This window comes from Lucilia sericata, unplaced genomic scaffold, assembly GCF_015586225.1.
Source record: "Lucilia sericata isolate MDLA Ls3-8-SP2 unplaced genomic scaffold, ASM1558622v1 Contig002263F_arrow, whole genome shotgun sequence".
Taxonomy (NCBI): domain Eukaryota; kingdom Metazoa; phylum Arthropoda; class Insecta; order Diptera; family Calliphoridae; genus Lucilia; species Lucilia sericata.
In genome coordinates this window covers 21,132-44,823 of record NW_023996086.1, presented here as the reverse complement: position 1 = coordinate 44,823, position 23,692 = coordinate 21,132, and the positions used below count along the sequence as shown (strand labels likewise).

Here is a 23,692-nt window from a genome sequence, read left to right as displayed (position 1 = left end):
TCATAAATTTACGAAATTTTGGTACAAAATTGTTGAAAATTAACAAGATAATCGTGAGATATTAAAATTTGAAAGATATTATGCTAAAATCTAGAAAATTTTCGCAAAATATGCCTTTTTTTGATAATATGCCCAAATATGCTTTTATAAATTTACGAAATTTTGGTACAAATTTGCTGAAAACTATCAAGATAATCGTAAGGTATTAAAATCTAAACGATTTTATGCTAAAATCTAAACGATTTTATGCTAAAATCTAAACGATTTTATGCCAAAATCTAGAAAATTTTAGCAAAATATGCCTTTATTCAAAAATATTCCAAAATATGCTCTCATAAATTTACGAAATTTTGCTACAAAATTGATGAAAATTAACAAGATGATCATTTGGTACTCAAATCTGATGATATTATTCTAAAATCCAGGAAATTTTTACAAAATATGCCTTTATTTTAAAATATGCCAAAATATGCTCTTATAAATTTGCGAAATTTTGGTACAAAATTGTTGAAAATTAACAAGTTAATCGTGAGTTATTAAAATCTGAACGATAATATGCTAAAATCTAGGAATTTCTGGGCAAAATATGCCTTTAATAGAAAATATGCAAAAATATGCTTTATTAAATTTAGGAAATTTTGGTACAAAATTGTTGAAAATTAAGAAGTTAATCGAGAGATATTCAAATCTGAATGATATTATGCTAAAATCTAGGAATTTCCGAGCAAAATATGCCTTTAATAAAAAATATGCCAAAATATGCTTTCAGAAATTTATGAAATTTTATTAAAAATTAACGAGATAATCGTGAGATATTATAATCTGAACGATATTAAGCTAAAATCTAGGTATTTTTGGGCAAAATATGCCTTTATACAAAAATATGCTCTCTTAAATTCTTACTATTTCTTTGCAAATTTATTGGTAATTAAGGCGGGAAGTGTTAGGTACTTAAATTTTGAAGATTTTAGCTTAATATATGCCTTTTATATTAAAATATGCTAAAATATGCTTTCATAAATTATCAAAATTTTGTTGCGGTATTAAAATCTTCCTAATTTTAGGCTAAAATGTATACAATTTTAGCAAATATGGATTTATTTTGAAATATGCTGAAATAAGCTTTCATAAATTAATGATATTTTAATCCAAATTTGTTTACAATAAACAAGAAAATCATGAGATAATAGAAATGACAATAAAAAACTATACCTTTGAAGCATAATATTACGAATTTTCTAGCTTTCTCTTGTGAATCAAACTAAATGAAATTGAAAAAGAAGTGAAAAAGTAAAACAATTCAATTAATCACATTTTAATACGAAACTAAAAGTTAAAGTGATCTGTGTAATTAATTAATTTGTTTTAATTATTTTTATAGAAATCTTCAATTTTAACTAAAATTTTATTTACAAAAAACATGTAAAAATTGTTTGATTATAAAAACAAAAAAAATCTCTTTAAAAGTCTTCCAACAAAAACTAGTACCTTACAAAAAAACTTAAATAAATACTCAACAAAAAACAACACCCGCCCTAACAACAACAACAAAAAGCAAACTCTCAACTAAATCATGAGTAGTCAACCCGCCAGTCAACCGGATAGTATCGATTTGGCCTATGATATGTGGGCTGGACAATTTGAATTTGTAGGCCCAACAACATCAACTGCAACAAACAGCTCTTCATCGACAACAGCGTCTAACAATCAAAAGAAATCCTTACTTAATAATACTCTTAAATTTGGAGATCGTTCAGCTAGTCATAAACTATCGAATGAAAGTTTAGAAGATTTAAATTTAAACTTTAACAATCCCACAAACAATACGCAAGCCTATTCCCTAGGTTGTGGCAGTGTTGGTGGTTACGAAACAGATTATAGTAAACATCCTCCTATACTTATCGATCAAGAGACATTTCTTAGTTTAAATCCACAAGATTTTGATGATATTGTGCCATCGGGTCCAAATTCCCTAATATTTATCGATAATAAACTAGTGGATACAGAGTGTAATAATAACAATAACAATAATCATAATAAAATTATTAATTACGAAAGTTTAACTAATAAATGTAATAATAAAACAAATAATACCAATACAAACGGTTTTAAATTGGAAAATTTGAAAAATTTTAAAAATAAATTAATCTGTGATTACGAGGAAAAGGCCCTAAGTGAGAATAATAACAACAACAATAGCAAAATGAATGGCATCAGTTTGGAAATGTGTGAAAATTTAAATGAACAAGTAAGCAAAACTTTTAAAAACTTATTTTTAAAAAATTTTTTACAAAAAATATTAGTTTAATAACCAAGAAAATATGTTTAAAATTGTTTTTAAAGCTAAAATCTATGAAAATCTAATGATTTTATAGAAATATGCGAAAATATGCTTTTATGCATTTTCAATTTTTTTCTATAAAAACAAACGTGAAATAGACAAAACTACTCATTCTGGCAAAATTACAGGAAAATTTGACAATTTAAATAAAATATGATAAAATATTCTAAAATATGCTAAAATATGCTTTCTATATTTTATGTCTATTTTGTGTTAAAATGTCTTAGAAATGGTCTAGAATCGTTATTTAAGCTAAATTTTATGAAAGTCCCACGAATTAACAGGAATATGCCAAAATAGGCTTTTTAAAACAAAATATGCTTTAAGTTTTTTAGAGTTTTTGTTGAAAAAACAATCAAAATATAGTTAAAATTTATTATTTTACCAAAATTCTATGATAATCTGATGATTTGGACGAAATATGCGAAAATATGCTTTTTATGCCAAAATATGCTTTAAGTTTTTTAGGCCTATTTTGTTAAAAAACATTAAGAAATGGTCACAAATTGTTATTTTAACGAAATTCTATTAAAATCTAATGAATTTAGTTAAATATGCTTAAATATGCTTTTTAAGCAAAAATATGCTTTAAGCTTTTTAAGATTTTTTTATTAAAAGCAGTCGAAAAATGGTCAAAATTAATTATTCTAGCAAAATTCTATGATAATCTGATAATTTGCAGAAATATGCGAAAATATGCTTTTTATGCCAAAATATGCTTTAAATTTTTTAGGCCTATTTTGTTAAAAAAACATCAAGAAATAGTCACAAATTGTTATTTTAACGAAATTCTATTAAAATCTAATGAATTTAGTTAAATATGCGCCTTTTAAGCAAAAATATGCTTTGAGTTTTTGAGGCCTTTTTGTTAAAAAACATCAGGAAATAGTCACAAATTGTTAATTTAACAAAATTCCATTAAAATCTAATGAATTTAGTTAAATATTCCCAAATATGCTTTCTAAGCTAAAATATGCTTTTGACATTTAATGTCAATTTTATGTGAAAATAAGAGATAATTAGTATAAATTGCTATTTTAGCTGAAATATATGAAAATCTAACATATTAACAGAAATATGCTCAAATATGCTTTTTAAGCAAAAATATGCTTTGCATATTTTCTGTAAAAATAAAAGGAAAATGATCTAAAATTGATATTTTATCATAATATTATGAAAATCAAACGATTTTACAGAATTTTGCTCAAATATGCTTTATAAGCAAAAATATGCTTTCCAATTTTTAAAAGAAAGTAAAGGGAAAATGATTTAAAGTTGCTATTTTAGCTGAAATCTATGAAAATTTTGACGAATTCATAGAAATATGCTAAAATATGCTCTTAAAGCAAAAATATGCTTTTAGCATATTCTAACTATTTAGTGTGGAAATAAGCAAAATTTTCCAAAAGTTACAAATTTGCAGTTTTTAACACTTGTAGCTGATTTTTGGAAATTTTTTGGTTCAAATATGCAAATTTTTAGCAAATTTGCTAAAATATGCTTTAAAAAATAAAAAGCATATTTTCAAATATGTTTGTTATCTTTACAGATATTCATTTTTTGGATTTTCTAACTCATTTTCAAGGATATTTCGCTTTAAATATAAAATTTTAGCAAATATGCTAAAATATGCTCTACGATAACTAAAAGCATATTATCGCAAATTACTAAATTCCTTTTAAATATGCATTTTTAAGTACTTATAGTGCATTTTTGGAAGATATTCTGGTTCAATGTGTAGTTTTAGCAAATATTCTAAAATATTTTCCCAAATTGCTAAATTCATTACATATAACCATTTTTAACCACTTTTAGAGGATTTTTGTCGAGTTTTTACTGATTTTAGACAAATATGCCAAAATATGCTTTAAAAATTAAAAAGCATATTTTTGAAAATTATAGAAATTACTTTAATTATGATATTTTTTAATTGTTAAGAAGATTTTAAATGATTTTTTGAGTTAAATTAGGCAAATTAAAGCAACATTTTTAAAATGTTGCTAAGAATTTGAAAATGTTGTTAAGGCTTTCAAGGCCTTTCTAGAGCATAAATATGCTAAAGTTTGATAAAAAAAGTTTACAATTACAAATGTTAAATATTTTTCTCATAAATACAACATGTTGCTAAGACTTTTAAAATGTTGCTAGTGTGTTTTTAGGTTGTTTATTTAGTTTCTCTTTTGTGTTTAACTTTTTTTTATATTTCTAGTTTATTTTCTAAAAATTTTATCTAGTATTTGCAACTACAGTTCAAAAATGTCATTTCGATTAAAATATTAATTTGTTTTATTTACATTAGCATGTCTCTCGAGTGTTTTATAACCCATTCTGCACCCCCTTGTCTTTGAAACTGGAAAACAAAACCACAACAAAAAATAACGAAAAAAACCCCATCATAAATAATTAATAAAAATTGAAAATGAAACATTAATTGCCCTGGAAATATTTAACAGTGGCTAACAAAAATAGTCCAACTAATGAATGAATGCATGACCAACAACCAACAAAAAAATCTATAAATATTTGAGCACATCACTTAGTATAGAAATTTTCGTTTAGTTAATTTTCTAACTAAACTGACAATAGTTATTGTCTGTTCTAAAATACATTTATAAACCACTCGGGGGTGGCGGTTAGTTGGACACCAAAACGTAATAATAACAAACGAAAAATAAAAATATTGTCATATAAAATGTTATGGTCATGTATTTAAACATTTAGTTACAGTTAAGAATTTGCGTGTGAAATTTCGTTTAATAACAGGAATATAATAAAAATTTCCATAAATTTTTTTCTCTAAAGATTTTGTTTATCTAAATTTTAAACAAATTTTAAAATTTAAGAAAAAAATTATTCATAATTGTAATATGCATAATTCCCCTACCAATGAAGAAGAAGATGACGTGAGTATTTATGGCGTTTTAGTGTTTGTTTTTTTTTTAAATCAATTTTTATTGATTTTTTTATGTGTTTCCATTAAAGTGATGTGTTGTGTGTATTGCTGTAAAATAAACAGAAATTATTGTAAATATGTAAAGGTATTGGTTGAAAATATTAAAAAATTTATTAGTGTGAAAGGAATTTTACAGAGAAATTGTTAAAAAAAATTTGGCAAAAAGCATTTTAAAGGAGCACAAAATGTTGCTGAAAAGAGACAAATGTTGCTGAAAGTACAAATCAAGTTTTTTTGGCCATAGATCAGTCTATAGTTTTGACTATAGATCAGTCTAAAGTCTTGACTATAGATCACTCTAAAGTCTTGAGTATATATCAGTCTTTAGTCTTGACAATAGATCAGTCTCCAATCTTGACTATAGTTCAGTCTATAGTCTTGGCAATAGATCAGTCTATAGTCTTGACTATAGATCAGTCTATAGTCTTGACTATAGATCAGTCTATAGTCTTGACTATAGATCAGTCTGTAGTCTTGACTATAGATCAGAGTATAGTCTTGAAAATAGATCAGTCTCCAATCTTAACTATAGATCAGTCTATAGTCTTGACTATAGATCAGACTATAGTCTTGACTATAGATCAGTCTATAGTCTTGACTATAGATCAGTCTATAGTCTTGACAATAGATCAGTCTCAAATCCTGACTATAGATCAGTCTATAGTCTTGACTATAGATCAGTCTATAGTCTTGACTATAAATCAGTCTATAGTCTTGACTATAGATCAGTCTATAGTCTTGGCTATAGTTTAGTCTATAGTTTTGACTATAGTTTAGTCTATAGTCTTGACTATAGATCAGCTTATAGTCTGCAATATAGATCATTCAATAGTCTTGACTGTAGATCAGTCTATAGTCTTGACTATAGATCAGTCTATATCTTGACTATAGATCAGTCTATGATCTTAACTGTAGATCACTCTATGGACTTGACTATAGATCACTTTATAGTATTGTCTACATATCAATCTATAGCCTTGGCTATAGATCAATCTATGGTCTTGACTATAGATCTATCTTGACTATAGATAAGTCCAAAGTCTTGACTATATATCACACTTAACTATAGATCAATCTATAGTCTTGACTATAGATCAATCTATAGTCTTGACTATAAATCAATCTATAGTTTTGACTATATATCTATCTATAGTCTTGACTTCAGATCAGTCTATAGTCCTGACTATGGATCAGTCTACTGGCTTGACTATAGATCAGTCTATAGTATTGACTATAGATCAGTCTGTAGTCTTGACTGTAGATCACTGTATAGTCTTGACTGTAGATCAGTCTATAGTCTTGACTATAGATAAGTCTATAGTCTTGACTATAGATCAGTCTATGGTCTTGACTATAGATCACTCTATGGACTTGACTATAGATCACTTTATAGTATTGGCTATAGATCAGTCTATGGTCTTGACTATAGATCTATCTTGACTATAGATAAGTCCAAAGTCTTGACTATATATCACACTATAGTCTTGACTATAGTTCAATCTATAGTCTTGACTATATATCAATCTATAGTCTTGACTATAGATCAATCTATGGTCTTGACTATAGATCAATCTATAGTCTTGACTATAGATCAATCAATAGTTTTGACTATAGATCTATCTATAGTCTTGAATATAGATCAATCTATAGTCTTGACTATAGATCTATCTATAATCTTGAATATAGATCAGTCTACAGGCTTGACTATATATCAGTCTATAGTCTCTACACTAGATTAGTCTATAGTATCGGCTATAGATCATAGCCTTGTCTTGATTATAGGTCAGCCTCTAGTTGACTATAGATCAGTATGTAGTTTTGTTTATAGATCATTGTGTAGTCTTTACTATAGATTTGTCTATTGTAGATCATTCTATAGTCTGGACTAAAGATCATTCTATAGTATATCTTATTTATCAAATACGCAGATTCAATTTAAAAAAATCTAGCAATTTATAATTCTTTTGTTCTTAAATTTTAACTTTATCACAATTTATAACGGAAATTCTATATAGAAAAAAAAGTTTCACTTTTTTTTCTTATTTTATTATTACAATTAGCCTTCCTTCACTGCCTACATATAAAATGACCTCATTTTTTTCTGTTTGTATATTTTTCTTTTTATCTCAAATCTTCTTTAATAAAGAAGCCCAGTTTCTAGAAGAAATTTTAATTAGTTTTTAATTGACTACACTTTTGGTTTTCTTAGTAACCAGATAATAATAAACCAGATAGAGTTTTTAGAAAATTGGAAACTGCAACAAATTGATTACATTTGCTCGCATTAAATGATTGGAAATGAAATTGAATTTTGGTTAGAGAGAGAGACAGTAAAAGGGGGAATTTGTAATCAATAGTAGATTACTAAAATATTGATTTTATTTTACCATGGGTGTGTGTGTAGACAAGCTTAACATACAAAAATGATTTTCTTTTGATGTACTAGTTGGTTCTTTGATTTTAGAATTTTTAACCGGAAATAGTATTTATGTGTTTTAATGGGAAACGTATGTAACTGTTTAGTTGTTGTTTTTGTTTTGCAATTAGTTCCTCTATTTTGTAATTTTTTTTGAAATTTTTATTTGAAATTTTTTAAACATCTACATGGAGGGTAATCTTATTAATGTTAAATAGTATTTAAACAGTTTTGTTTGTAAAGGGAAAAAGAAAATAAATTAAATGAAGTATTAGGGAGGCTCCAAAAAATTAATAAAATTTTCTTTAAATTGATTTTAAATTTAAAAAAAAATGTTCTTAATTTTTTTTGCAATTTATCCTTTTTTAAACTAAAAGTTAGTTTTTCATAAACAACATGTTGCTAACAACATAAAAATTTTGTTAAATTTTTAAGCATTATTTTCTTTATGTTATTAAAACAACAGAAATTTTACATAATTTAAAATTTTTTTTAACAAAATCTTTAAATGTTGCTAAGGGAACTAAATATTTTTTTCTTCTTTGGAAAATTTGCTTTTAATCAGCAATATGTTGCCAGCAACATGAAATTTTTGTCATAAATTTAAAGCCTCTTTTCTTTAGTTCATTAAAACCCCAAATTTTTTTATAAATTTTAGAATTTTCTTAACAAAAACTTAAAATGTTGCTAAAAGTAGCAAAATGTTGCTAAGCTTATTTTATGACATTTAAATCAAAATCTGTCGTAAACATTATATTATTTATTTGTAATTAAAATTTTCCTTTTCAAATTTTAAATTTTTTCAATGTTGCTTAAAAATATGAAATGTTGCTAAGTTATTTTTTTTTTATAAAATGTTGCTAAAAACGGTATAATTTTCAAAAATTTCAATAGTTTTTTAACTTTATTTCATTTCCTATTAGATTTACTAAATTTTAGAAACTTTTTAACTTAAATTGAAAATGTTGCTGAACTCAGCAAAATGTTGCTAAGGCTTTAGCTCAAATTCTAAAGAAGTTTTGAGAATTTGAAAAACGTTTATAGAACTGTCTTTAAATAAAATTTATATTTTCTAAATGTTGCACAACATTTTTCTATGTTGCTAGACATTTTAAAGCTAAAATATAATGAAACAATAGCTAAATGCTTGTAATAACCTAAAAATTTCCTTATTTTATTAATTCTTAACAATTTTGAGGAAAATATATTATTTTGGAATTGTTTTCTAAAATGTTGCTAAAGTCAAAAAATGTTGCTAAGCAAAATCTCAGATATTAAAACAAAATTTTATAACTTTTTATAACAAATATAAAATTGTCTACAAAAAAATTTTATTTCACCAAATGTTGAGCAACATATTTTCATGTTGCTAAACATTGTAAAGCAGAAATATCAAGAAAAATGCTAAAAAAACGAATAATTGTAATAATTTTGTAAATTCCTAACAATTTTGAACAAAATATATTATGTTGGAAATTTTTCTAAAATGTTGCTAAGCACACCAAATGTTGCTAAGCAAAATCTTTTTAATTCAAAGAAAATTTTATGATTTTTTTATATAAAATTTGTTTTAGTAATAAATTTGGTGTCTTTTAAAAATGTTGTTTAACTTTTAAACATGTTGCTAAGCAATGTTATGCAGTTGTTTGTCTAACAAATAAATTTAGTTAAAGAATTTAAATTAGGAACTCCCTAATCTTTTAGAAAAACACACATTTATTCTGATTTTTCTCTAGTTATTATTGTCTTGCTGATCTCATTCATGTTTATTGTACATATTTTTGCTTTTCAATGTTTATTTGTACATTTATTTTTGCATATTCTTCTAAATATTTATTTTGCTAATAATTGTTTAGATTTTTTTCGTATATTAGAAATATATTTTTTTTTACTTTATGAGCAAAAATTAAATTTACAAAAATTAAGGCCCCGTAATAAATAAATTTATTTTTAGTTTTACACTGTAAATGTGTTCAACATGTGTTGTTTAGAAAAAAAGTCATAATAAAAATTGTAATAAATTGAATACTAAAAAAATCTCTATTTTGTTTCAAAAATTATTTTAAAATATTTCAAGAAAACCTTTCTTATTATTTGGAAAACTGTTTTATGTCAGTCATTGGACTTTTTCTTTTTCATACAATATTTTTCCATAATTGTTTTAAGTATTTTTACTTAAATTCCAAAAGCCCTTTTACTTAGCTTTTCCTAAATTCCTTTTTAATTGTGTTGACGCTCATCTGTCAAATGTCTAGAAACAAAAATTGACATTAAACACTTGTGGTCTCTGGCAGTAAATTAAAAATAAATATCTTTTAATAAACTCAAGAACTTTATGCAACATTAATATAGAAAATTAAGTGATTTTTGTAATACACACAAGTATTATTATAGCTTAAGGGCAATAAGAATGCAATCTGTCATAAAACAGAAATGAAATGCAGATGTAGATATAGAAATATACAGAAAATTAAATGGAGTAAAAGAAATAACAAAAATTATGGTATTATGATCATTCTGATCAAAGAAAATTAAATTTAATACTTTAAAGTTTAAAATAAACAAGATTTCTTGCATTTAAATAAATTAAACTTTGACCTAAAGTTAAAAATGTCAAAAATTTAAAGAAATTTTGAGTATTTTCTTTAAAATTTTACATCTTCTAAAGATTTTACGCATTTTATAGTTTTTAAAATTCAAAAATAATAGATTTTTAACAACTTGACCTTTGACCTTGAGAAAGAAATGTCAAAAATTGATAAATTACAACAGAAATTTTGCTTATTTTCTTATAATTTTATTAATATCCAATAGATGTTACGTCTTTAAACACTTTTCAAACTTATAAATACTTATAACTTACAAATAATGAATTTTAAATAATTTGACCCTTGACCTTTATATAAAAATGTAAGAAATTTAATAAATTTTATATATTTTTTGTATTCAAGCATTTTCAAACAATTTAAATGATTAAAATTGGAAAATGACAAGTTTTTAACAACATGACCTTTGACCCTTAAGAACAATAATAACAAAAATTGTCATAAATACTTCTAAATCCGAAATTTTTTATTAAGAAAATTAATTTCCTTAATAATAGCAGTGACAAGGTGTAAAATAAGCTTCAAATAAAAATTTTCAACAATATGACCTTTGACCTTAAGTTAGTAATTTTGAGAAATTATAACAAAATAATTTTGTTTCATAATTTTTGATTTATTTGAAAACTTTTCTTAATTCTTTCTACGAAATTATAAGAAATAAGAAAATTAAAAATACTCGACCTTTGACCTCAAGTCCAAAAATGTGTAAAATTCCTACAACAATCTATTATTGGATAATTTTTAACTTCTTTTTGAATAATTTTGAGTTTCTTCCACAAAATTCTGAAGCTTTTTATCGTAATATACGGTTTTTAAACAAGTGACCTTTAACCTTAACTTGAAAAAAGTGTTTATATTCTTAAAAAAAATGCAAACAATTTTATACGTGACATTTAAATCAACTTCATATTTTAATTAACTAGACAATATGACAATATTTACCATGGAATTGTGTTTTTTTAAAACATGACCTTTGACCTTTTAGCATTAAATTTTAAATTTCCCATAGTTTCTAAACATTTTCCTAATAATTTTCAATAGTCTTTAAATAAACACATTGAATTTTGAGATTAAGTAGCAAAATAAAACATTTTTATAGATTGACCTTTGACCTTATCTTAAAAAAAGTGTTAAAATCACACAAAATTCCTAGAATTTGTATTGCGTTTAATTCGTTTTTAGTATTTTCTACCTTTTTTCAAATTTGTTTATAGTCATAGTTAAAATAAAACATAAATAACAGATATTTATTAATATGACCTTTGACCTTTTCAGTGAAATAGTTCAATTTATTCGATTTTTTACATATTTTCTCTATAATTTCAAATTTTCTAACATTAGAGTTGAAATAAAACATTTTACATATTAAAATACGAATTTCTAAAAGTGTGACCTTTGACCTTTTTGTTTAAAAAATCATAATTTAGCAGATTTTTATACATGTTTTCCAATAATTCAAATTCTTGAACCAATATAATTAAAATAAAATAATTTTAATTACATAATAAAGTTATTCTAAATATATGACCTTTGACCTTTTATAAATTTTACTGAAATTTATAGAAAAAATTATAAATATTGTATAAAATTTGATGCTTTGATGGTTTTAAGAAATATTTATGGTTTTTAAATTGAAAAATAGACATTTTTAAAGGTATGACCTTTGACCTTTTATAAAATGTTAATGATATTTTTCTAAAAAAAAAATTAAAAAAAAATTTTATATAATTTATTATATTGACTGTTAAAGAATGAGATATTGTTATAAAATGAGTTTTATAACTAATAAATTTTACTAGAAGTGTCGCTTAACGCTTTTATTGTCCAAATACAATAAATTCTATTTAAATTTAGAAATGAAATCAACAATGTCTACCTAAATATTTTGTAATTTATGACAGACATTATTTTGCAATACAAAATTTCTTCTTTAAACTAAAAGCAACAACAAACTTATGGTGTTGTTGTCTAAAAATCTTTGGTTGCTTTGAAATCTTGTCAAACTTTAAAATAAACAATTTCTTGTTTTTGTTTGCTAACTGTTACATTTAGTTCATTGGCCATTTTTAAAGCATAATGTAAAGAATTTTTGTATTGTGAGAAAAAAATTTGAAAAAAAAAAAAAAAAATGAAAAGAATGAAGACAATTATACTACATTTAAATTTAAAATGAAGACAACAAGTATGTTGTATGCAGACAATGTGCAAAATATGTGTAATGGTTTTTGGGTGAGAAACCTATCCCAGCAAAATGTTAAGAAGAATAAAAACAGGAAAAATATTTAAATTAAATTAAGACAAAAAAATGTTTGGTTGGAAAAATGAACAAACAACCCTCGTATAATATAGATAAATTATTTAATTGTAGTCTTATATGATTATGCTATAATTAAGATTAAAAAAACCTAAAAATTTGGACTTTTTTCGAAATATTAAAAAAAAAAATTTTAGAATAATTTTCAAACGCCCCTCGCATAATGGCGAAAAATATTTTTTATTAAAAAGGCCTAATCTGTGAAAATTTTCTATAAATTAATTTTAAAACTACCCTCGTATCTTAAAGAAAAATGTTTTTGATTAAGCCTCATTTGTTAAAACATTTAATTTTGCTTAAAAATTAAACAAATTTAAAAAAAAGTTTGCAAAAAACAAAGAATTTGAAATTGTTTTCAAGCGACCCTCGTATCATGTATGAAAATGATTTTAGTAAAGCCCAATTTTGTAAGATATACATATGTATTATAACTTTGCTTAAAAATACACAAAATTAATGAATTCTTCAAAAAATAAAAAATAATTTCCAAACTACCCTCGTATAATCTTAAATAATAATTTAAATAATTAAAAACATCAATCAATCGACCCTCGTGTGATGAAGAAAAATGATTTAAATCAAGTCTTATTTAAGAAATTTTCAAAAAAAAATTAAGTAATTTTCAAACTGCCCTCGTATAATGAAGAAAAATGGTTTAAATCAAGCATTATTTTGATCAAGTTATAATTTAGCTTAAAAATTTTGAATTTCAGAAATTTTCGAAAAAAAATTAAAGTAATTTTTAATTGACCCTCGTATAAGGAAGACAAATGTTTTGAATTAAGACTTATTTTCATAATATTACAGCTTAGCTTAATAATTTTAAAAATTTAAGAAATTTTCCTTAAAAGTAATTAAAATAATTTTTAAACTGCCCTCGTATATTCAAGAAACATTTTATAAATCAAGCCTAATGTTAATCAAATTATATTTTGGCTTTAAAATTTTACATATTTAAGAAATTTTCCTAAAAACTAACTAAAATAATTTTCAAACTACCCTCGTATGTGGAACAAAAATGGTTTAAATCCAGTTTTATATAGATCAAATTATAATTTAGCTTAAAACATAGAAAAAATTTATGAACTTTTTGAAAAAAAAAGTTTAACATAATTTTCAAACTGTCCTCGTATAATGAAGAAATAGGGTTTAAATCAAAAATTATTTTGATCTAAATATAGTTTAGCCTAAAAATGTGACAAAATTAAAGAAATTTTTCAAAAAAAATGTAAAGTAATTTTCAAACCACCCTCGTTGTTTGATAGAAAATACTATTAAATTATTTATTGAAGCTAAACTTTTAAAATTTTTATAAAAATTGTAAAATTTTCTTTAAAATTTTTGGTTTTTTTGTAAGAATTTAGGTCAAAAGAAAGTTTTGGTTTCTTTGCCTTAAAACTTTTCACACCACCTTCCTGTTATTTGGTTTTACAACATTCCCTTTAAGTGTCTACTAGTTACTGGTCTTTTCGTTTGCTACTGCATGCTAAATTTAGTTCTATTTTTTTTTTTTTTGAAGAATGTTTATGTTTTTTTTTGGTTGATTCTTTTTTTGGTTTTTGAGGCCGTTCAGTTTTGGTTGCTGGTATTGTTGTTGTTGTTTTTGCTGATGTAAATTTTGTTGTTTTTGTTTTATTATTTCGCCATACATTTGCCAACATGTGAAATAACAAAAAAAAAGAGAAAAAAACCAAAAACAAATACAAAAACTTTTTTAGTGTGTTTAAATAATTTCGTCGGTTTAATTTAGTTTGTGGCCCGGCCCGTTCGACACAGTATTGTTTGATGACGTTCGCGATCGTTGATATTTCATCTTTTTTTCAAAATTATCAATCTTATTGTTTTAATTCTTATTTGTGCCCCCATCTAAAGTAAATTGGATTCTTTTGTATAAAACGTCATTTTTAAAAGATTTCGTTTTGCTAAACTGTTGTTGTATGTCGTTTAAACCTCGCTTTAGTAAACAACCGTAGATGTCTTTATAAACGAAACGTGTTAATTGTTTGTTGTTGTGTTTATTTTGCAGAAATTTCAGTTAAAATTTTGTGGTGGGAATATGTGCTCTCTTTGCTTCCCTTCCCTCTCCGTTTAAAAGGGGTTCGCTCTGCTTTTAACGTGTTTTTTTGATTTCAAAGTCAAACTATTGTTGGTATTTGTGGTCTTTTTTTTTTAATAAAAGTCATTAACTTTTTAAAGACTAAAAAACAATAATAATAAAAAACATTTTATAATTGTTTTATAAACACTTTATAATGTTATTATCTAGTTAATTGCTGTGTGTGTATGTGTGGTTAGTTGGGTGTAAATATGTGAAATTATGAAAATTTAATAGGAAAACATTTAATTATAAATTTAAAAGTAAAATTTTTGTTTTATATTGTCATAAAAAAGCAACAACAACAACAAAAGTAAAGAAAAAACAACAAAAACATGCAATTTTTTTTAAGCAAAAGTAAAGAAAAAGAGTCAATGATCTCTTTACAATAAGAAAAGTAAAGCAAAACAATTGCAGTAAAATAACAAAAAAAAAAAATCTTAAAAAATAAAGCACTAAACAAAAAAAATAAACAAAATTCTTTAAAAAAAAAAATTTAAACAAAATAAAATCTATTAGAAAAAATACTAAAAAATTAAAAAAAAACTTTTTCAAATGCCAAAAAAAAAAAAAAAAATTTAATTAGTCTTTAGGGAAACTTTTCCCCCTTTATTCTTATTTGTTTATAAAAAAGCTGTTTTGTTTATTTATAATAAATTTATTAACTAAATAGCTGCATTATACACACCCGCTCTTATCAATACATTCTACACTATACTACTGCTGGGTGCTGCTACACCAAATCACCACCGACTCTGCCCACACAAAAAATTCTATAGAAATGTCATTGTTTCGCTGTTAACAATGATTTCATATTGAAAAATTAAATAAAACAAATAATAATAATAAATATAAAAAAATTTATATATTTATTTATTTAGTTACTTCAGAGTCAAGCGTAATAAATTGTATTTCAAATTAATGGCAAAAACAGGGTGTTGAGTTGGAAAAATAGAGGAAATTTCGAATGAAAACAAAAATCTTAAAAATTTTGCTAAACAATAAGTTTTCATGTTTTTTTTTCCCAAAGCATTTTAAAATTTTTCATTAAAAAGCTTTTTTTAAAAAGCTTTTTTAAAAATTGTATTAAAAGCTTTTTGATAGATTTTATTTAAAAGTTCTTTGGATGATTTTATTAAAAAGCTTTTTTACAGCTTTCATTGAAAAGCTTTTTTAAAGCTTTCATTAAAAAGCTTTTTTAAAGCTTTTATTATTTTTTTTTTAATTCTTTTATTAAAAAGCTTTTTAAAGATTTTATTAAAAAGCTCTTATTAAAAAGCTTTTTTAATGCTTTAATTAAAAAGCTTTTATTAAAAATCGTTTTTAAAGCTTTTATTAAAATCCGTTTTTAAAACTTTTATTAAAAAGCTTTTTAAAAGCTTTTATTAAAAAGCTCTTTTAAAGCTTCTATTAAAAAGCTTTTCAAAGCTTTTATTAAAAAACCTTTTTAAAGCTTTTATTAAAAACTTTTTACTTTTTTAAAACTTTTAATCAAAAATTTCAAAAGCTTTTTAGAAAATTCTTAAAACAGTAAGCTTTTTTTAAAGTATTATAAGTGAAACTTTTCTATAAGAAAGCTTTTTTGAGTTAATTGAAGTGGATTCAAAACTTTTATTAAGAAATTTTTAAAAAATTTTATATAAAGTTTTATTATAATATTTTATTTAAACTTTTCTAATAATAAGCTTTCTTTATAAGTTTTATGATTTTATTAAAATAAAGCTTTTTGAAAGAAAAATTTTTTCAACTTCTCTCTTTCTGTAAAGCTGTAATTAAATCATTTCGTTTGTTAAAACGATTGTTTAAAAGTTTTTCTAAATGACATCTTTTTTGAAACGATAGTTCGATAGTTTAATAGCTTTTCTAAAATATTTTTTTGTTAAAACTTTTTTAAACGAAAAATGTTCATAAAAGCTTGTGAAAATGTTTTTAAAAAGATTATTTAAAAGCTTTTCTTAAAAAATTGTTCAAAAGCTTTTTCAAAAAACTTATAAGAAGCTTTTTCAAAAATGTTATATAAAAAAGCTTTTTCAAAAAACTTATAAGAAGCTTTTTCAAAAAGCTTATTTAACAGTTTTTCCAAAAAACTTATAAGAAGCTTTTTCAAAAAGCTTATTTAACAGTTTTCCAAAAACCCTATTTAAAAGCTTTTTCAACAAAACGCTTTTTTAAAAGCTTTTACAAAAAAGCTTATTTTAAAACATTTCAAAAAGCTTAAAATAAGCTTTTCGAAGCTTATTTAAAAAATTTCCGAAAAGCTTTTTAAAAAGCTTTTACAAAAAGCTTATTTAAAAAGCTTTTACAAAAAGCTTACTTAAAAGCTTTAACAAAAACCTAATTTAAAAGCTTTTACAAAAAACTTATTTAAAAGCTTTTACAAAAAACTTATTTAAAAGCTTTTACAAAAAACTTATTTAAAAGCTTTTCCAAAAAGCTTATTTGAAAGCTTTTCCAAAAAGTTTATTTTAAAGCATTTCCAAAAATCTTATTTTAAAGCTTTTCCAAAAAGCTTATTTAAAAGCCGTCCCCAAAAGCTTTTCCAAGAAGCTTATTTAAAACCTTCTCCAAAAAGCTTATTTAAAAGCTTTCCAAAAAAGCTTATTTAAAAGCTTTTCCCAGAAAGCTTTTTTAAAAGTTCTTCCAAAAAGCTTATTTAAAGGCTCTTTTTAAATATTTTGTTTAAAGTGTTTTCTAAAAGGCTTTTCCAAAAAAGCTTTCAATTAACAATATTTTGATTTTGAAAATCTTAAGAATTTTTTTGCTGCATTGAGAGGCAACACCCTGTATTTCATTGATTCAACTTTCTTATCACTGCAAGATTGCAACTTACTTGAGTCTAGCGAGCAAGATAAACAGTAAAAGAGAGAGCAATTTGTTTTAATTTTACAACTTAAAGAGAGTTTAACAAAAAAACGTATTTTTATGATTAATTAAATTAAATGAAATGAAAAAAAAGTAACAAACAGTTCACAATTTGCTGTTCAAACAGCAAAGATGCAAATAACCAACAACAGCAAACTGTAGGAAGAAGCTGCAAATAATTAACGCCTTCGTTTAAATATTTTTATTAGTTTTTTTTTTAAATATTTAAAAAAAAATTTCGCATATGCACGAAAAAACTGACTAACGCGTGGCTAATTTGAATAGAGATAAAATAATATTGCAAACTACAATGCAACACTTAAAGAGTGGCAAGTGGCATGTAGATGCTAAATGAGTTAAATGCGGGAAAAAACTGAAGATTGAAAGAAAGCAAACGGAAAATATTCGTTTTTTTTTTGTGGGCAAAATTAAATTTTAAAATTACAACACCAATGTTTGTAAAAAGCTCCATGGCTGACAGTGTAGTGGATGATGTTTTAAAAGATATTTTAAATTTAAAAAATAATTGTGTTAGTATTAAAACAAGTACAAATTTAAGATAAAATTTTCAACTTAATTTAAGCTTTTTTAAAAAAAAAACTAATATTTAATTTTTCTAAATTTCCAGCTGGAATTACTACAGCGTCAGGTGACAGATTTAACGGATACAAAAACCACTGTCGAGGATTTAACCTCACGCACAAAAACCGAATATGCGGTATTGCAGGCACGCTATCACATGCTGGAAGAGCAGTTCCGGGAGGTAAGCTTGTTTTTCTTCTTAATAAAAAGCAAACGTTTTCTTATTTTCCTTCTCTTTAGGCTGAATTTCGTGCCGAGGATCGTTTAGCCGAAGAACAAAAACGCCATCGCGAGCTTTTGGCTCGTGTAGAGCGTGAGGCTGCCTTACAGAATGAAAACTGTCAGATCAAAATCAAAACCATAGAAATCGAGGCCAATGCTTTGCGTGAGGAGAATCAACGTTTGCGTGTCCTATGTGACAAACAAGCCAATGATCTACATCGCACTGAGGAGAAATTTGAACTGGCTAGAGATCAAATTGTGGCTCTGCAACAGGATCTCGATGAGGCTTTACAAAAGGAACGTAAATATGAAAAAGAAAAGAAAACTTCAGAAGAACTAATGCTCGAGTTAAGTAAAGAATTGGAACGTTTGAGGGCGGAAACTGGGCCGGCCTTGCCCACCACCTCACCCGAATCCATAAGACTGGAAGAACTACATCAGGAGCTAGAGGAAATGCGTCAAAAGAATAGAGGTTTGCTTTCATATATCCCATAAAAAGTTCCATAAATATAAATGTATTTTCTCTTACAGCTTTGGAAGAACAAAATGAAGAACTGCAGGCTGCTGTTTTAACTCGTGGCGTGGAGGAGGGTCGCCATTTGTTGAATGGCACTTTGAATAGTTTGGCTCAAGAATTGGAAGAAATGTCACAAGCTCAGGTATGTTTAAACCAACGTTATTTTTCTTCCCTCTTCTATTTGAATTCAATTAAGCAAAATAAGCACTTATTTAGTAAGCACTACTTTTTTCTGTTAACGCTTTTAGCTTCTCAAAAAAAGCTTTTTTTTATAATTACCATATTACACCTACAAAAAGTTTGAAAATATTGGCTACGTAGACCGTATGTTAAGGCTGCAGCTTGCATGTTTTCTTATTTTTTTTTCCTAATTTTGATAATAAGTGCTTCATAGCTTTTATACTAAAAAAGCTTTTGGTTTTCTCTATTGATTTGCATGATTTTTAGTAATTTCAGTGACATTTACATAATTTTTTTCTGAAAGCTTTTACTGAAATGTTTTAGATAAAACTTTATTACACTTTCCCAAAATGGTTTATAAAGTAGTTTTTTAAAGCTTTCATTTAAAAGCTTTTTTGACACCTCTTTATTAAAAAGCTTTTGTAAGAGCTTTTTAAACCTTTTATTAAAAAGCTTTTTTGACATTTTTTATTAAAAAAGCTTTTATAGCAGCTTTTTAAAGCTTTTTTGACACTTTATATTAAAAAGCTTTTATAGCAGCTTTTTATTAAAAAGCTTTATAACAACGTTTATTCAAAAAACTTTTTGTCGCCTTTATTTGAATGCGCTTTATATTTATTTTTTTAAAGCTTTATATAGCTTTTTAGTAAAAAAACGTGTCTAAAGCTTTTATCAAAAGTTTTTATTTAAAAACTTTTTAATCTAAAGTTTTTATTTAAAAAATTTTTAATCTAAAGTTTTTCTAAAGCATTTATTTAAAGACTTTTACAAAGCTTTTATTTAAACCCTTTCATAAAGCTCTAACTAGAAAGCTTTATAACCGCTTTTTTGAAAAAAAAAAAAGAATTTTAAAGTTTTTATTAAAAAGCTTTTCTGAAGCTTTTATTAAATAGATTTTCTAAAGCTTTTATTAAATAGCTTTTCTAATGCTTCTATTAAAAGCTTTTTTAAGGCTTCTATTAAAAAGCTTTTCTAAAGCTTTTATTAAATAGATTTTCTAAAACTTTTATTAAAAAGCTTTTCAAAAGCTTTTATTAAAAAGCTTTTATTTAATAACTTGTTTAAAGCTTTTAAAGTTTTTACTTAAGCTTTTATTTGAAAGCTCTTCTCAAACTTTTAAAAGCATTTTGTTAAAATACATTTATGTAAAAGCTTTCATTTTAACTCATTTCTTAAGCTTTTGCTAAGTTATTTCTCCAAAAATATATTTCATTCGTTGTAGTTTGCAAATCCATATATTTCACATTTTAGAGAATACTTTTTAGAATCGAAACAAGTGAAAGCTTTTTAGAGACCATTTCATTCATCTTCATTTATTTGTTTTTCATATTTTTCATAAAATTAGGTTTCAGTTTTGGCACTCATTTTACATGTTTGGCATGGTTTTAGTTAAAACTGCAATGGGGAGCTTAAAAAGCTCTCTTTAAACACTTGTTATGCTTTCATACCTATCAAAAGCTTTTAGTTTTACTTTTTATTTTATTTAGTGTGATGTTCTTTTTAATTATTATAAGGTTTTAGACGAATATTGAAGAAAAAAGCTTATTACACAAAAGTTTTCAAAGGTCTTATGAAAAGCTTACATATTACATATTAAAGTTTTTAGGGATTGCAAAAAGCTTTCTGAATAATTTATTACTAAATCTAGCCTTTAAAGTGTTTAGCTTTAAAACAAAACTTTAGTAAACAATTTGTCTTAAAAAAGATTTATAGAAAGTATTTTTTTTTTTTTAATCTCTTAAATGAAGCTTTTTCGTTAATTTTTTTTAAAAACTGAAATTGAAAATAGCAATAATTTTCTTAGAGCGTTTAGTTATTAACTTAATGAGTGATTTTTAGCAAAGTTTTTGCAATGAGCTTTTTAGAAAAGATTTTACAATTGGTCTTAGAAAAGCCTTTACTATGAAATTTTTTGGAAACTCTTTTAAAATTAACTTTACGATGAGCTTCTTGAAAAAGTTTTTACAATAAGCTTTTCAGAAAAGCTTTTACAATGAACATTTTAGAATAGCTTTTTAGAAAGCTTTTACAGTGAGCTTTTTAGAAAAAAATTTATAATTAAGTTTATAGGAAAGCTGTAACTATGAGCGTCTTAGAATGAGCTTTTTAGAAAAGCTTTTACAATAAACTTTTAGAAAAGCTTCTACAATAGTCTTTATAGAAAAGCTTTTACAATGAGTTTTTAAAACAAGCTTTTTTTCGAAAGCTTTTACAACAAGCTTTTTAGAAAAGCTCTTATAGTGAGCTTTTTAGAAAAGCTTTTACTTTGAGTTTTTACGGTAACTTTTTTACGAAAAGCTTTTTTCCAAAAGCTTTTACAATAAGCTTTTAGAAAAGCTTTTACAATGAGCTTTTTTTATAGAAAAGCTTTTACAATAAACTTTTAAAATAGCTTTTACAATGAGATTTCTTTATAGAAAAGCTTTTACAATTAACTTTTTACAAAAGCTTTTACAGTGAGATTTGGATCAAAAAGCTTTTACAATAGTTTTGTTATACAGTTTTTTAAAGAATCCTCGGAAAAACAAAAAAGTAGCTTTATTGTGAGCTTTTTAGAAAAGCTTTTAAAACAAGCTTTTTAGAAATGCTTTTATTATGAGTTTTTAAGAAAAGCTTTTACTATGAGCTCTTAAGAAAAGCTTTTTTTACAAAAGCTTTTACAATAAGCTTTTAGAAAAGCTTTTACAATGAGCTTTTTTTATAGAAAAACTTTTACAATAAACTTTTTAAAATAGCTTTTACAATGAGTTGTTTATAGAAAACTTTTGACAAAAGCTTTTGCAATGAGATTTAGATCAAAAAGCTTTTACAATAGTTTTGTTATACATTTTTTAAGAATCCTCGGAAAAACAAAAAGTAGCTTTTATAGTGAGCTTTTTAGAAAAGCTTTTATCATAAGCTTTTTAGAATAGCTTTTACAATGAGTTTTTTATACAAAAGCGTTTACAATAAATTTGTTAGAAAAGCTTTTAAAGTGAGCTTTTTAGAAAAGCTTTCACAGAGAGCTTTTTCAGAAAAAGCATTTACAATAGCTTTAATGTTTATTTTATTTTCCACTGTGTTTTTTTGTTCATACAATTCTCATCAAATGTGTATTATTTTTTATTTCTCTTTCTATGCGCAAAACAAAAAATTTATATTACAGGATTCTGTGGATTCAACCACATTAGCATCCTTAAGTCAGGTAATAATTAAAAAAAAAAAAACAAATTAAACATTTTTTTGTTAAATTGGGTTTTGTTTAAAGGTTTTTTTTTTTGTTAAACAACATTTTTTCATATAAACAACAACATCACATTAAAAAAACAACATAACACACATTTATTTTAAGGAAAAAACTAATATTTTTTTTTGGGTTGAGGTTTTATATTTGTTTTAAAGGTGAAAGTTTTTTTTTTAATTTTTTTAGAAAATAAGTTTTTTTTGTTTTTTTTTTTATTAATAAAATAAATATTTTTGTTTTTTTTTTAAATTTTTTTTTTATAAACTTAGTTACAACAAGCCTTCCAGGAGAAAGAGGAAGAAAACACCCGCCTTAAACATTATATCGATACAATATTATTAAATATTGTGGAAAAATGTCCTCAATTATTGGAAGTTAAAGCCATAAATAATAAATAATAGTTATTAATTAATTATATTAAAAAAAACCCTAAGAAACTTTATTAAGGCCAATTTATTATTAAACTATTTTTTTAAACAAAATCAAAATGAGAACTTTTTATTAAGAAATTATTAAACATTTTATAAATAAGCAATATTATTAATAATTTACAAAAACTAAACTTAATCCCTTAAAGTTTGATTTAAACTTGGTTGAAACTTAAAATTATCTAATTGCAAGAAGTTTTGTCATCTAAACCTTTGTTCCAAAAAGTTTAAGTTACTCCAAGTTTAAGTTAATCTTCCCTTAAGCTTCTTTTATTTTAGTTTTTAAAAAACCCCCTTGATATTTATGCTTTTTGTAAAGAATTTATTTATAAATATTTAACCTTAACTTCCTGAAAAAAAGAGATTTATCTTAGAGAAATCTGTTTTCCCTTTAACACCCTCTCAAAAATGACTTAAGCTTTTTATTAATAAAAAATATATATATTATTAAATTCTTAGTTTTAAAAACAAAATTTAATAAAAAAAACCTTAAACTTGTTAGATTTTTTTAAATAGTGTATAAATTAAAACAAAATTTTTATTTAAATGTTTAAAATTTTCTCTTAATTATTAAAGATTTCCCTTTTTAGACTTTATTTATTAAATATTAAGTTTATTATTATTTTTTGCTTTTTCTTTAAAAACTTTATTATTTTTTTTTTGTTTTATTTTAAAAGCTCCTTGTAATATATATAAACTAATTTTTTAAACCTAATTGTTAGTCATAAATAAAATTAATTATTATTATTATATATAAATAAAAACTATAAAGTATATTATTATTATTAATAAAATATGTATAATTTTTTTAATAAAAACAAACTAAAGTATGATTTTATTTTTTTATAATTTTAAAGTTTTTTATCAAAATGTATTTTTTTATTTGTTTCTAAAACTTTTAAGTATTTTATGTAACAATTCAAGTACTTTGTTAGACTAGGGCTATAGTTTAG

General features: G+C 24.0%; 1 protein-coding gene across 4 annotated transcripts; it reads left to right on the top strand.

Annotated features, from left to right (window-relative positions):
- Positions 1-1,450: 1,450 nt before the first annotated feature.
- LOC119613725 (rab11 family-interacting protein 4B-like) lies at positions 1,451-22,730 on the top strand. Of its 4 annotated transcripts, none has more exons than XM_037969766.1 (6): positions 1,451-2,248; positions 18,216-18,350; positions 18,410-18,863; positions 18,923-19,050; positions 22,234-22,272; positions 22,581-22,730. In XM_037969766.1, the coding sequence occupies exons 1-6, from the start codon at positions 1,574-1,576 to the stop codon at positions 22,707-22,709; spliced, it is 1,560 nt and encodes a 519-aa protein (XP_037825694.1). In that variant the 5' UTR covers positions 1,451-1,573; the 3' UTR covers positions 22,710-22,730. The 4 variants fall into 4 exon arrangements, with proteins under 4 accessions (XP_037825694.1, XP_037825695.1, XP_037825696.1 ...); XM_037969768.1 differs by lacking the exon at positions 1,451-2,248 and adding an exon at positions 17,826-18,117; XM_037969767.1 differs by lacking the exon at positions 22,234-22,272.
- The last annotated feature ends 962 nt before the right edge of the window (positions 22,731-23,692 follow it).